Source organism: Somniosus microcephalus, chromosome 21 (assembly GCF_052327205.1).
Source record: "Somniosus microcephalus isolate GS21.2 chromosome 21, FLI_Smic_1.0, whole genome shotgun sequence".
NCBI classification, from domain to species: domain Eukaryota; kingdom Metazoa; phylum Chordata; class Chondrichthyes; order Squaliformes; family Somniosidae; genus Somniosus; species Somniosus microcephalus.
In genome coordinates this window covers 47,294,554-47,308,731 of record NC_141007.1, presented here as the reverse complement: position 1 = coordinate 47,308,731, position 14,178 = coordinate 47,294,554, and the positions used below count along the sequence as shown (strand labels likewise).

The window sequence follows — 14,178 nt, the reverse complement described above, 5'->3', positions numbered from 1 at the left end:
AAATTAGTAAATGCACAAAATAGTGAAGCTACATAACCAGCCCCCACTTGCTTTAAAATCTATCCCTTTTCCTGCTTTTTTTCCAGTTCTGACGAAGGGTCTTCGACCTGAAACGTTAACTCTGTTTCTCTCTCCACGGATGCTGCCCTGGCCTGCTGAGTTTTTCCAGCGTTTTCTGTTGTTATAACCAGTTTATTATTGCTTTCAGCAAATTGTATTAAATCTTTGTTTCCTTCTTTTTGCCTTGCAAGTTATTTGCCCATAGAAGGCACTTTTGTAACATAAGCTTGATTTTGTCATTATCTAGTCGTATAGTCAGCATTAGTTTTATGACTGCTTGGCTGTAGTCAGTTATCTGTATGTTAGAAGCCAGTGATTTAAATGACCATAGATTATTGCCCATTGATAGTGACAGGACAGGAAGGCATGTCAGTGGTAACATGCCAGAGCAAGTGTTTGATCAGTAAAAATATAAAGTGACCAAAATGTTTCCTTTGCAGATTGTAATCCAAACATTAGTTAGAAAAGGACATTTGTTTGGATAAAATTTAGTGATATCAGACGTGCACGATGTTACTGAACGACTTGCACTTAATTAGCACCGTTAACCCAAATAAAACATTCAAAGCCCTTTACAGAGGCAAAAATAACCAGACATTGAGCAGCAGTGTAAGGATAGGATGGTGACCAAATCGGCTTTGAGGAGGCTTTTGAATGAGGAGAGAGGTAGCAAGGCGAAAGTATTTAAGAAGGGGCCAAGACAGGTAGTGCAGTGGAGGGAAGGATTGAGGCCAGAGTCAGAAGAGCAGCGATTGCAGCCTAGAATGTGGGGCTGAAGGAGGTTGCAGAGGTAGGGAGGGGGTGAGGCCGTGAAGGGACATGCAGATGAAGTCAAGGATTTTGAAGTTGATGCATAGGGAGTCAATGAGGCAAAGCAAGGACAGGATTAATAGAGGAGCAGGATTTCGAGAGAGGTAGGATGCGGGTGACGGAATTGTGATTTGCAATTTATGAAGAGCAGAACTCGGAGACTAGCAAGGTGAGCATTGGAGTAATAAAGTCTGGATAAAGTGAGGTGATTTAGGGCAAAGGCGGCTGCAGAGGTGAAAATAAGTGATCTTTGTATTGGTTAGGACATAGGATTTGAATCTTAGGTCTGGGTCAAGCAGGGCACAGAGATTGTGCACTGTCCGGCTTAGACTGAGCCGGCAGCCAGGGAGAGGAATGGAGTCGGAGGCAAAGCTGTGCAATTTTGGCAAGAGCCAGATAGGATAGGATAATTCAACAGCAATTAAACTACAAATGCGTTCTGATATTGCGTATGCTTGCTTGATAAGTATTTCCAATATGACCTCCAGGTGTCTTTTGTTTACACTTTTGTTGTGATATAAATGTTTTTTTTAATTACAAATGGTTTGTGTTGCGGCGGGGTGTTCCAGAAAAGGTTTTCTGTGATGTTCCGCAGGCTCAGAAACCCATTGTTCTGTGTGTGTGTCGTTGTCAAGGTAGCTCAGGGAGGAAGTGCTTTGTGCAAGAACACTGAGCTGGAGTGACTCGAGGGAACCGTTAGCACATCTGTCAGGTCATTTAAACGAGTCTTCGTGTTGTCGCCCAAAATTGCTTCTAATGACCTGGACCATTATGTTTAAAAAGCACACACAAATTCTAAATGTAGTTACTACCTCATTACTTTTTTTTACATAAAATCGGGGAGAAAAAAAGGAATTGAAGGGAATGCCAGAAGCAATATTTTATTAAGCATCATATGAGCATTTTAATAGACTGCTCATTATGATAGTTAACCCAGGGGGCGGTTAACTAATATATTTCCATGTGTTCGAAATGGGGCAAATGGCAAAAGATGAGAAGCTGCCCTGACAACAAACTATTTTAGAGGAATTCCAAGCAATATAATAAAAGCTGGAAAGAGAAAAGTATGAGCTCTCACAGCTGACAGCGTTCCTTAGCCAGAAATAATCCTGTGATGGCCTTGTGCCTAGTTGTACATCATGGGAACAATAGGGAAGGAAGTCCCTACCCTGGAGTTAAGAATACACAGTTAGCACAGCCGTGGCAGGTTTCGTCCCTTGAGGGAGATGCGCACCTGAGCTTGACAGGAACAGTTATCTGAAGACATGATATGTGATGCATATAAAAATTAAATAAAACCAATCCCTTTCCTGCTTTACAAACCATAGTTTCCTGTTGAAAATCAGCATTGATTGCACATGTTAAATGGTTTGTTTATCAAACCCTAGCTGAGTAACAAATTCACTTGAGAACTGCTCAATCAGCTGTGAATGCATATTGAGGCAGTCACCGTGATGACAATGTGTAGAGTTCAGTGTGTTTCTAGTTGGTACATTATGCAACCGCAACAAGGACACTTTTGCCTCAAGTCACGCATTTTGAAGAAATACAATTTGCTTAATCTGCATTTTGTTTCAGTGAGAAAACCGAACGATTTTAGCTTGATAGCAGGGCAGTGATTGAAAAGCAGCATTTGTAAGGCAGTGGTTAACTTCTGTGAATTTTTATAATGTTTTTTAGAAGTCTGGATGCTGTTGGCAAATGAAATAAGCTGTTTCCCAAGCGTGCTTATCATTCTTTGTCCTTGACAACGAAGGGAAACTGAATTTTGATGGGAGCATTTAGCACATTTTTTTCTGATGCAAACATGAGATGACTAGTCCTTCCACCGGCCAGGGTATTGTGTGGTTTCCTGTGCGTCCAAGCACACAAGAGTGATGGGGCCTCACAAGTTGTCAGCTCCTTGTCATTAAACCTCCAGTGCAGTCGAAAGCTAAGTTGATACTTTGGAGGGGTTGGGGGACAGTGGTTATATTATTATACCTCAGTTTTTGTTCAATTTTCCTTTTGAACAGTTTTCAAATGGAATAGCTTGTGCAATTCCTGTGGACAGGAAAAACTCTTGGAAGAAAGGCAAACAAAACAAATAATAAGTTTATTGAGTGTAACCAACATGTTATAAAAGCTGATAATTCTTTAGTTGTTAAATATCTGGATTTCGATCAGCGACCTCATAGAAAATTGCACGTCACCCAGATGTTTGTCCTCGAGTGGGGGAAGAAAGCATAGTTTCACACACTTGTTTGTTGATGCAGAAGGTTAGAAGAGTTTACTAATCCTGCGCTTACATTTTGGTTTAGTCATGCTACATGTGTCGCAGTCTCTCAGATTGTTTTTTCAATTGCTACTTTGCTTTGTAAAACATTTGGGCAAACTGCTGAAAACCTCAGTCCTTTCAGTTCAGCAAACTGGAGCTTTTCCACAACTGCAGGAAAATACAGGCGATTTAATGAGATCTGAATCTATATCCGGTCAACTGAAGGCACTTTTATTGAATCCTGTATTTCTTTTGTCCATTTACTATATTTTTGTAACAATATGCAACCGCTCGACATGAAATTTGGGGTTTTCTAAGCGTCGCTGTTTTAAGACTTTTTTTTTCTTGAAGAAACACTTGTTTAAGCTGCTGTACGAGTCTGAGACTGGTAGGTGCAGAGAGAAATTTGCACCCAGCAAGACTATTGCATGGCTCTGTATCGCGCTCAGAGAGCTGTGCACATTCTGCATGTGCAGAGCTCCCTTCTTGGAGTTGAGTTTTTTTTTAATGTTTTGAGACCATGTGTGAGCCTCTTGTTTTCTCAAGATATTAAGAAAGAGGACTTGAGTTTAGAAAATGCTTAGGACATCCAGTGGATTTGCGAATCCTGGCTTAATACAGCATCTACACAGTAGTGAGCCAAATGCCATGAGAAGGCCTCCCCATGGGGGTGTCTCACTATTGCAAAGCAATACCAAAGTGTTGGGATAACTATTCAGGACCAATCAAGTGCATTTGTGAAACAATTCAAATCAGCACCATGTTTTTGCTCAGTTTTTGATTTCTTTATACATGTGCGTTGGAGAGGTGGGAATAATGATTTTTGTGGAGCAAGAGTTAAAGAGGAAAAACGCATGCCTTGTGTTTTTTTAAGACTGTGCAGCGACCGTCAGAATTTAAATATATGCGCAGAAGTGCTTGGATCATTGCAGAGAAGCCAAGATGGATCTGAAGGAGGTGTTGCCAGTACAGGTTTAATAATTTTGGAAAGATTATACGGGACCACACTGCAACTTCTTGAAGATTTCCCAGTACATTATTCTGCAGTGTCCTCCTCCACAGGATAAAAAATTACTTTCATTTGTGTGCAGAGATATGGAATGGAAGGAAATGGGTCCATTTTTTTCCTGGAACTTAATATACAAATGTTAGCTAGAAATCAAACTGTTTTGGAAGCAGCATGCTACTTTACTTCAACAATTTTATATGATAAGCACCTACAGTTCTACATCCCACTGTAGTTACGGATGGCAGTCAATGCTGAATATGTGCAATTTGAAAGGGTTGAATGTCTGAGGGTTGTGTTTTTTTTTTGTCTTTGTAGTAACATAAGTATCAAAAATATTGCTAATATAGCAGTAGTCAGCAAGAAATAACTTCTTTCACTGAAAGATTACTAGTAATGCAATACCAGAAACAAAGGACCTGCACTCCTGTATCTGTTACTAATGAAACATCCTTGGTGAGTAAAGAAATCGTTGCTGAATCATCAGTATATCTGGGTAGTAATTTAGCAGCTTCAGAACACTTTACAACATAAACTTTCCCTCCTAATGTTCACACGCATAAGAATTTTGTTACCTTTTTTTGTGTTTGGGATTTTGTTCCCGGTATTGTTTCACCGACAGTTACATTATTAGATAGAATTTGAAGTCTCTACTTATAAATATGTAAAAAGTTTCTAGAGCAGTCAATTTAAAACAAATGTCTAACCCTCGGAACTAGCCCACATTTCATTGTAGAATTGTCTTGTCAGTCTGCTCCCGGGGGGGGGGGAGAATCCATAAATGACTTAAAGAAATAGCATGCATCAAACAGCTGGTCAGTCTGTAAGTTCAGCTCACTGGTTGTTTGCAGGTAGGTTTCATTCACTCAGGAGTGATTTGTGATCAGCTACTTTCATGACCTTCCTGAATCATTTGCGAGATGTTGACGCCCGCTGTCTGCCTTCAAATACCTCGTGAAGCAAGCATCCAAAAGACACTGATTTCAAAGTAAATAGTGCAAATGAGGAATGTCGAGCAAGTTATTTCAGGTGACAGTCATTGTAAAGAATTTTACTTTTGACATTTGTAGACAAATTCTTAAATTGACTGTCAAATGGTGAATAGACTGCACATTTGCAAGCACGCTGCTTTTTATTCTGGATAAGACCTTTTCATGCCAAACCGTTGCCTCAATTATCATATTTAATTCACTACTTTAGGCAAGGAACTCTCTATCTTCAAATATTGCCATATGCCTTAGATTATGGATGTTTGGATGGGAATAATGTGCACCACTGCACTGTTAAAGCAGATTTGAGTTGGGTTTTGTATTACAAATATCAGAGATGTTCTGTTAATAATTTTGGTATTTATGTTGATAGGTAAACAAAACTATTGGAATTGAGCACCGCTCTCCGAAGCTCATCTCTTTCAGTGTGCGATTGTAGTCTCTGCCTACAGTGCAAATAGAATTGTAGGTGCTTATTCCTTGTCATTTTTAAAGCTAATCATCTTGGCTAGTGACTTTGGAGGTAAAAGCTTGTGCTGATGTCCCTGTAATTGGTTTAAATAATACAAAATAGATGAATGCTGACCTTAATGCAAACCCAGCAGTACACTAAAAGTCACTGATCACTTCCAGAATGTATTTAGAAAGTGTAATTGGAGAACATTATTGAAACCCCATGTTCTTCTTGGTATTCCTCCAGTGGTGTGTGGATATTTTAGCTGTGCGCTGCTATACTATTTCCCTCAAAAACACTGATGTGACTGTATTGCATTTCACAGTGCTTACTATAATCGTATTTCACTCTTAATCGATCTGGAATTCTGACTCAACAGCAACTCGAACACTAATATCTCTCTTTCATTTCCTTTTCCTGCAGAAATCATTGATGACCTTACGCATTTAGTGGATAAAACTGATTCCAGAATTCAGAGTGAAACAAGACGCGTCAAATTGGTTGATAAAAAGTCAGCTTCTTGTGGTATGTGGATGTATTTAATATCGTCCCCTCGATCCACCAGGTGGCATTACGATGTCATTGCTTTTACTAGTTTTCCCTTGAACATGGCCTACTTAACCCTTTTCCCACTTGTCCATCAGCAGAAGTATTTAGGAGGTGGATGTGTTTGTGAATGTACTGTTGTTCGGAGCCTTTTGTATGGCAAAACAAAAAGCCAAGGCTTTATGATGTTATTTGCATATGCAGCTGTTCAAACACTAAGTGAGGATTCATTGATAGTAATTCTCACCTCCTTGCCCTCTGTAAGGGCTCTCGGCAGCTGTTGCCAGTAAGCAAGCAAATGACCTGTACCCTGGCAGTGTAACTTCCCAAGAGCACCAGACTTCTGCCAGAGTCGTCCATCATTTATGGGTGCGTGTAATTAGATATTTTCCCAACTTCATTTTGCATTGCAAAATTTGAAAAAGCGAAATTGCCTTTTTCCCCCCTAAAATGTCTTGCATTTAGCTTTGCAGAAAACAGTTTTAGCATAGTTGTAGTTCAGACAACTCTTAAGTCTTTGAAATGATCTAGAAAATCATGTTCCTTTTAGTACTGGATATCATTAAGAGTTAATGAATGTGATGCAGTCTATTTCACCATGTTACCACTTTCACCTTTATTCATTAGCAACTTGTAATTATGCTCTTTTACGTTTAAAGGGCTTTTTGTTTGATAATTAACAATTTTCACAACAAACATGTCCTTTCTGTTGCAAAAATGTCGATCGCTATTGCTATTCTCTTTGCATTTGCATTATTAAGAATAGCAATTCAGCATGTCGTGACTGAAAAGTAAAAGCTTATTGTTCTCTCGGCATCACAACACTGTGGTTGGGGTTGATAGTGCAGTCTCTCTTTTGTAGTAGGCACCTCTGTTTCAGGAGACATCATTAAGCTAAAGCGTTGTTTTGACAACACTGGTCTAAAACCAAATGAAAAATAGAGCTGCATAATAATAAGTGAAAAATATTACTTCAAGATTGGTTTTATTTGCCTATCAAACCTGCCATTGAATTGCCTAAGAAATGCTTACATTTTTTCCACGAGGGAGCCTAGTAACCAGCAAGCAGGGTACAGCAGTCAGGTTTGAAGAAATAACAAAATGAAGGTCAGCTAATATTGCACTAATTCTGCTTCCTGGTGGCCATGACAGCCTGCAAGGTTTATTTGAAGATCCCAGATTCTGAGTCAGTGTGCGCTTTGTTACCGTATAACTGTTTTAGGCTGTGCCAACAGTTTAGGATATTAATGAATCCTACAGAGAAGTGAATGGAGAATTTCTCCCCCCCCCCCCCCCCCCCTCTCTTTTTTTCTCTTCTCTTTGTTTGACACACACATCTTTGTCTGTTGAATGTTGCTGGGCATTACTAATGAGTAGGCAGAAAAATCACAAAAAAGGCAAGAATTATAGGGAGTAAAAGAGAAATTGGTGAACAGCAAAAGGTGAGATTGTTGCCCGTTGGTAAGGTACTTTGGACGGTCTCTATGTCCCCCTCCCTCGTCACCAAAGCTGCTGTCGGGATGAACGCATGGACATTTAAAAAAAGGCAACTTTTGTGACACCAGGCGACTGTGAAGCGCCAGCTCTCTGACCGCCAGGTCTCGGTGCCTCTTCAGTGTCCCTCTGCCTCATTATTACAAGCACCTTGTGGCCCACCCTGCACAGCTGCTAAAGGGGAAAAATTAAAGCAATTCACACACTGTGACTTCACGCCTGGAAACAATTGGGTCTTGTTCAGGAGAACCATTATTATAAAGGAGCTAAAATACAAGAGAGATTGTGGTTATTGAGATTTTCACAGGATTTATAGAATGCTATTTAAGTCGAGATAATGGGTAGTTTGTTGAGAGACAATTATCTGATAATTAAGTTGGTCAAGGAAAAGCATTTCAACACTTTTTCTAATTGTTCTCGTCTGAATCCTAGTATGGTATTAATACTCGGATATGTTTTAATATACTCTTTGGTTTTGTATAGACATGTTAATGTGATGAATCTCGCTAAATAGCTCTCCAGACACTATGCTGCTTTGCAGTGCAAAGGAATGAAATTCAGCTATACTGGAAGGCTTCCGTGACACACAAGAAGACCCTTTGTTTCTTGTTTATAAACCAGAAACATGCCTAAAATCACTGAAACAGTGAGAGAGCTGAAGAGGCCCTACTGAGCACAGGGCACAATAAATAAAGATTTGCGAGCTAGATTTTAATGCTTTGATTTGATGATCACTACTCTTTAGGGGTTAAGGGATCTAAGGGGAAGACTGCTTAGACTGTCTTTCAGCTGACTTAATTAAGAAACTTCAATCTTGTTCTACAAGGCCCATTATGTGTGAAGCTTCTTCCTACCATGAATAGGGGTTCAGCCTGTAAAGTGTATACATACATGATGCCATTGTGTTTTGTTGCCAAACTGCAGACAGTGGCAAGTACAATCTGGGATTTGTCAAGGGTTACCCTTTAGGGACCTTGCCCTCTGTGGAATCAAATACAGGTTTTTCTTCCATTAAGAAACTTTCTTAGGCTGTTAAAAGTTAACTGAAATCTCACTTTCAGCACCTTAACTCCAGGGCATCCCCAATACTTTTCTCAACTGCCGATTACCCAAAGGTAGGAAGCAAATGAGCAGCAGTGCCCTGGTATTTTGTGGATGCATTTCCCAGGGCTTAATCATCTCAAAGCCTGGTGAGTGCAGTTCCTCCTGCAATAATCTACTTATCACGTAATTTACCACCCCTTCTGCCTCTTGAGAATGAGTCTTGCAAGTTTCTGTATCCTGAATAGTTCCAAATTGTTTCTATTTTGAAGGGAGAGCTGTTTAAGTCAGTTGTAAAAACTCAGAATAATGGTTCCCAAATTTATTAGCAGGTTAACTGTGGATGAAGCCATGACATTTTATTTTACAAAGACTGGAATGGTGGCTTTGTAAACTATTATGGCACTTTTTAAATGCTATAGCAGTAATTATGTTGGAATTGCAGAAAATATTTTGTCAGCCAAGCTGAGCAGTAAGAATCATTCATTTATTGAATTACTAAGTACTCCCACAAAATGTTGTATTCCAGATCCTTATTTGGTGCAGTTGAGGTTACTTGACATTTACCTTCATCAAATGTTATATTGCATCAATACTAGCTGTAGAATTAATTGTACTATAAAATATTATTAGTGCAGCTCAGTCTTAATAAAGAGTGCTAGTAATTTTCAGGCTATCCTTAGTTGACTGTTTGCCTACCATCCATCTGACATATTCATTAAATGAGTTTTAAGGGGGCTTTTTTCTGATAAAGGAAAGGGATTAAATATTCTTGTACCGGTGTAGTCGCTTCTCGCACTGCAAAAATTAGGCTGATTAGCACAGAAGTAGTTACAGAGGAAAGTACTGGGTGGTCAGTTTGAGGGCTGTTGCTTACATTTGGAAATGAGACTTTGATGTATTCGGTCTACAAACGTGACTGTTGTACACTGACCTGAAAAGTCAAACAGGAGGCAACAACAGAGGCCACTCTAGTTAATTAGTGTGAAGGTGACAGTTTCCAAACTTGAATGAAAGAACTTAATCCTCTTTGTGGAAATTGAATTTTGCAAATGTAGAATGCTGTCAACCACTGAAATTTCCCTTCAGACATAGGCGATGGTTTGAGGGAGAATCACATGGGAAATGAGGGGGACAAAAACATGATAGTTTAATTTAATGTTTCCACAGACATTGAGATGCTGTTAAGATTGATATAATCATTTAGGAACACTTGGTAGTTTAAAAACTACAACACATGAGCAAAGCTAAAGTCTTCCAGTGTGAGTAAGTAAAGGTTTTATTAGTTGATTAGCAGCTCAGTTGAAAGGAATGGTTTATTTGTGGCATTTTCTGTCAAGACCAATATTTTCTATCTTCTGCCCAACTCAATCACATTTTTGTTCGACTGCTTTCTTCTTCAAAACTGTACGATTAACTGCCGTTTACGGAGGCTTGAGGAGGATTTGGTCGTACTTCTGATTTGGTATTTTCCTTTACCCCCCCCCCCCCCGAGCCTCAGTACATGTAGTTAATTTCACTGACGAGAGTCATTGGGAGGAGAGGAACAGTTGAAATATTCTTTTCACATGGGCTTCAAAATTTAATAGAATTGTTAAAAAATTCTTCCAAAGTAGTTTAGTGTCATAGTATTTTAGGTTCTTGCATATAATTGCCCTGTCGTTGGATATGTTGAGTAATTCAGTTTTAAACTGGTTATAAATTTGTAATGCTGGTACACAGCATTTGTGCTTTACAGGATGTCTGCTTATCAATCCTGTATGTATTTAAGTTGTTGGCCTGCCTTGATATTTAAATATTTGCCAACCCTAGGAATATATTTTCCCCTTTTTCCCTAAATATAGGGCAATTGGGCTCTTATTTAGTAGAACTTAATGGACTTAAATCAAGATGGCAGGTGCATGCTTCTGAATTTACTACACATATTTAATAATTTGTTAGAAAAAGGTGTAGTGCCAGAGGACTGGCGGATAGCTAACATAATACAGGAAACTTTGTGATATCCGGCACCGAACTGTTGCCGATCTATCAAAACTGCCGGACATACAAAGTTAATGTTGAAGCATACGGAGGTTTTCATCTCCGTATCTGGCAACAAACACTGTTGCTTAGCAACAGCTTCTAAACAGTCGGCTGCAGCTGCAAGCGTCTCTAGCTGAAGCTGTTGCTATAGCTACAGACCTTGCAGTGCCTCACTGGGAAAAAAAAGCAACGAGAACTAAAAAAACTTATACAAAACGGCTCCTGATTTTTGCCGTTAGATCGAGTATTCCGGACATATAACCTCCGGATAAACCAAAGTTTCCTGTACCTATATTTAAGAAGGGGGATAGAACATGTCCAGGGAATTATAGACCAGTCAGCTTAACATCAATGATAGGAAAAATAATGGAATCCCTACTAAAGGAGAAAATAGAACATCTAGAAACCAGAAACATAATAATGAATAGTAAAAATGGATTTCAAAAGGGAAAGTCTTGCTTGACCAACCTTATTGAATTTTTTGAAGAGGTAACAGAGAGAGAGAGTAGACAATGGTAATGCAGTAGATGTAATTTATCTAGATTTTCAAAAGGCCTTCGATAAGGTACCCCACAATAGACTGAGTTAACGTCTCAGCTCGATGACCCTTCGACGATGACCCAGTTCTGATGAAGGGTCATCGACCTGAAACGTTAACTCTATTTCTCTCTCTACAGATGCTGCCTGACCTGCTGAGTATTTCCAGCATTTTCTGTTTATATTTCAGATTTCCAGCATCCGCAGTATTTTGCTTTTGTACCCCATAATAGACTGCTGAACAAGGTCAAAGAATGCGGAGTCAGGGGACAAGTAGCAGGATGGATAGCTAGCTGGCTTCAAGAGAGAAAGCTGAGTGTAAGGGTAAAAGATAAAGATAGCTATTCAGAGTGGCAGAAGGTGAGTGGTGGTGTTCCACAGGGATCAGTGCTGGGACCACTGCTGTTCATAATTTATATTAATGATTTAGACTTTGGAATCAAAAACACAATTTCTAAATTTGCGGATGGCACCAAATTGGGGGGGAATAGTCAATACTGAGGAGGACTGCAACAAATTACAGGAGGACATTAATAAACTTGCAGAATGGGCAAATAATTGGCAAATGAATTTCAACACAGATAAATGTGAGGTATTACATTTTGGTAAGAAGAATAGGGAGGTCACTTATCACTTGGAGGGTGTGAGTCTGGGCGGGGTAGAGGACCAAAGGGATCATGGAGTACAAATACACAAATCACTAAAAGTTGCGACACAGGTTAGCAAGGCCATAAAAAAAGCAAACCAAGCACTAGGGTTTATTTCTAGAAGGATAGAATTCTAAAGTAGGGAAGTTATGCTAAACCTGTATCGAACCTTGGTTAGACCACAATTGGAGTACTGCATACAGTTCTGGTCGCCATATTATAAAAAGCATATAGAGACACTGGAGAGGGAGCAGAGAAGATTTACAAGGATGATACCAGAAATGCGAAGGTATACCTATCAGGAAAGGATGAACAGGCTGGATCTCTTTTCTCTTGAAAAAAGAAGGGTGACCTAATAGAGGTTTTTAAAATTATGAAAGGTTTTGATAGAGTAGATACAGAGAGAATGTTTCCACTTGTGGGGAAGGGCATAACTAGAGGCCATCAATATAAGATAGTCACCCAGAAATCCAATAGGAAATTCAGAAGAAACTTCTTTACCCAAAGAGTGGTAAGAATGTGGAACTCGCTATTATGTCCGTGAATGATTGTGACACGGACAGCAGGAGTTGAACAAAACAAGTCTTTACTGGTGGAAGTCAGTAGTGAAACTGAAAACAACAGAGGCTCACTAGCGCCTTTTATACAGGGGTGGTCACTGCCGGTACTGCAGTCTGAGACCAGTTATTCTCTTAAATTCCTCCCCTTTTAGATAAACAGTACATAACATTCATTTAACAACTAAATGATAACTAATTACAATCACAATTACGGTTGCTAGATACATTGGTTAAGTTTAAGCAATTATAAGTTCAGTCTTTGAGGAGGCTTCCTGATTCTGTCTGGATAACGCCTCTTTGGGGTATCAGGTTCTTCTGGCAATGTTGAGTCGGGATCAATGTCGTTGTTTGGTTCATCTGCTTCCAATATCACCGGTTCTGCGGTAGCTGCAATTGGTACGTCGATTTCATTGCCAGGTGTATCAGATCGTGGTGTGGAGTTGGCGTTTTCCAGTGACTCTAGAATCTGGTCAGCATGGCGTCTTACAATGCTCTCTCCAACGTCCACGGTATACATGAGAGGTCCTTGCCGTGTACAAATCGTTCCTGGCTGCCATTTCTCAGTGCGGTAGTCCCGGGCCAAAACTGGTTCACCTATCTTAAAACTCCTGGTCGGCCTTTCATTCATATTCTGAAACTGCCTGTTCTCCACATCTCTTCGGACGTTTGGCTTAACCAAATCCAAACGGCATCGTAGTCTTCGATTGAAGAACATCATGGCTGGAGTTTGGTTGGTAACCACATGTGTCGCATTCCGGTAGGCAAACAAGAAGTTGTCCACCTTGTGTTGTAGGGGTATATCTTCATTACACATTGCCTTGATAGCTTTCTTGAATGTTTGGACAAACCTCTCGGCCAATCCATTAGTGGCTGGATGATATGGGGCAGATGTGTAATGCTTAACACCATTGTTCTTTAAGAACCTCCGGAACTCTTCAGACACAAACTGTGGTCCATTGTCAGAGCAAATCTGTTCAGGCAGCCCATTCCTGGCGAATATGGTTCTTAAAACTGTGATAGTTTTTTCCGTGGTGGTTGAGGACATTTTTATTACCTCTGGCCACTTTGAATGTGCATCCACCGCAATTAAAAGCATCGAGTCCATGAAGGGACCAGCAAAATCAATGTGCACCCTTTGCCATGGAGATGAGGGCCACTCCCATGGATGCAGAGGAGCTTGTGGTGGGGCGTTTTGGACCTTTTGGCATCCTGCACAGCTCTTGGTCATCTCTTCGATTTCTCTATCGATTCCCGGCCACCACACAAACGCTCTGGCTAAGTTCTTCATTTTTACCCCACCCAGATGACCCTCATGAAGCTCATTGAGCACTCTATCCGTCAACTTAGGCGGAATTACTACTCTGGATCCACACATCAAGGTTCCTCTGCACACTGACAGCTGTTCTCTTCTCGGCGAGAATGCGGGCAGCAGTGGTTCGCCATGTGCTGGCCATCCCTTCACCGTTAAATCATAGACCCGTGATAGTGTCGGGTCATTCCGTGTTTCCTTTTCTATGTTTGCATTCGTCACAGGGAGACATTCGACTATGGTCGAGTGGAATAACTCCATTGGATCCACTGCAAGGTCTTCTTCTTCCACCGTCGGCAACGGTAGGCGTGACAATCCATCAGCATTTCCATGCTGTTTAGTTCCTTTGTACTCGATGTCATATTGGTGTGCCCCTAGGAAAAGGGACCACCTCTGCAGGCGTTGTGCTGTCATTATCGGTACGCACTTCTGAGGGTTGAAAATGG

The 14,178-nt window shown here is 40.3% G+C and overlaps 1 protein-coding gene across 2 annotated transcripts in view; it reads left to right on the top strand.

Annotated features, from left to right (window-relative positions):
• The window catches only part of stx8 (syntaxin 8), a 160,501-nt gene that overhangs the window by 104,830 nt on the left and 41,493 nt on the right, over positions 1-14,178 (top strand). For both annotated transcript variants that reach the window (XR_015073090.1, XM_085963554.1), the window contains exon 7: positions 6,000-6,101. Coding sequence is in view for 1 of the 2 variants with exons in the window: in XM_085963554.1 (XP_085819680.1) it covers positions 6,000-6,101 (102 nt within the window). In the remaining variant the exon portion in view is untranslated. The remainder of the gene's footprint in view (positions 1-5,999; positions 6,102-14,178) is intronic.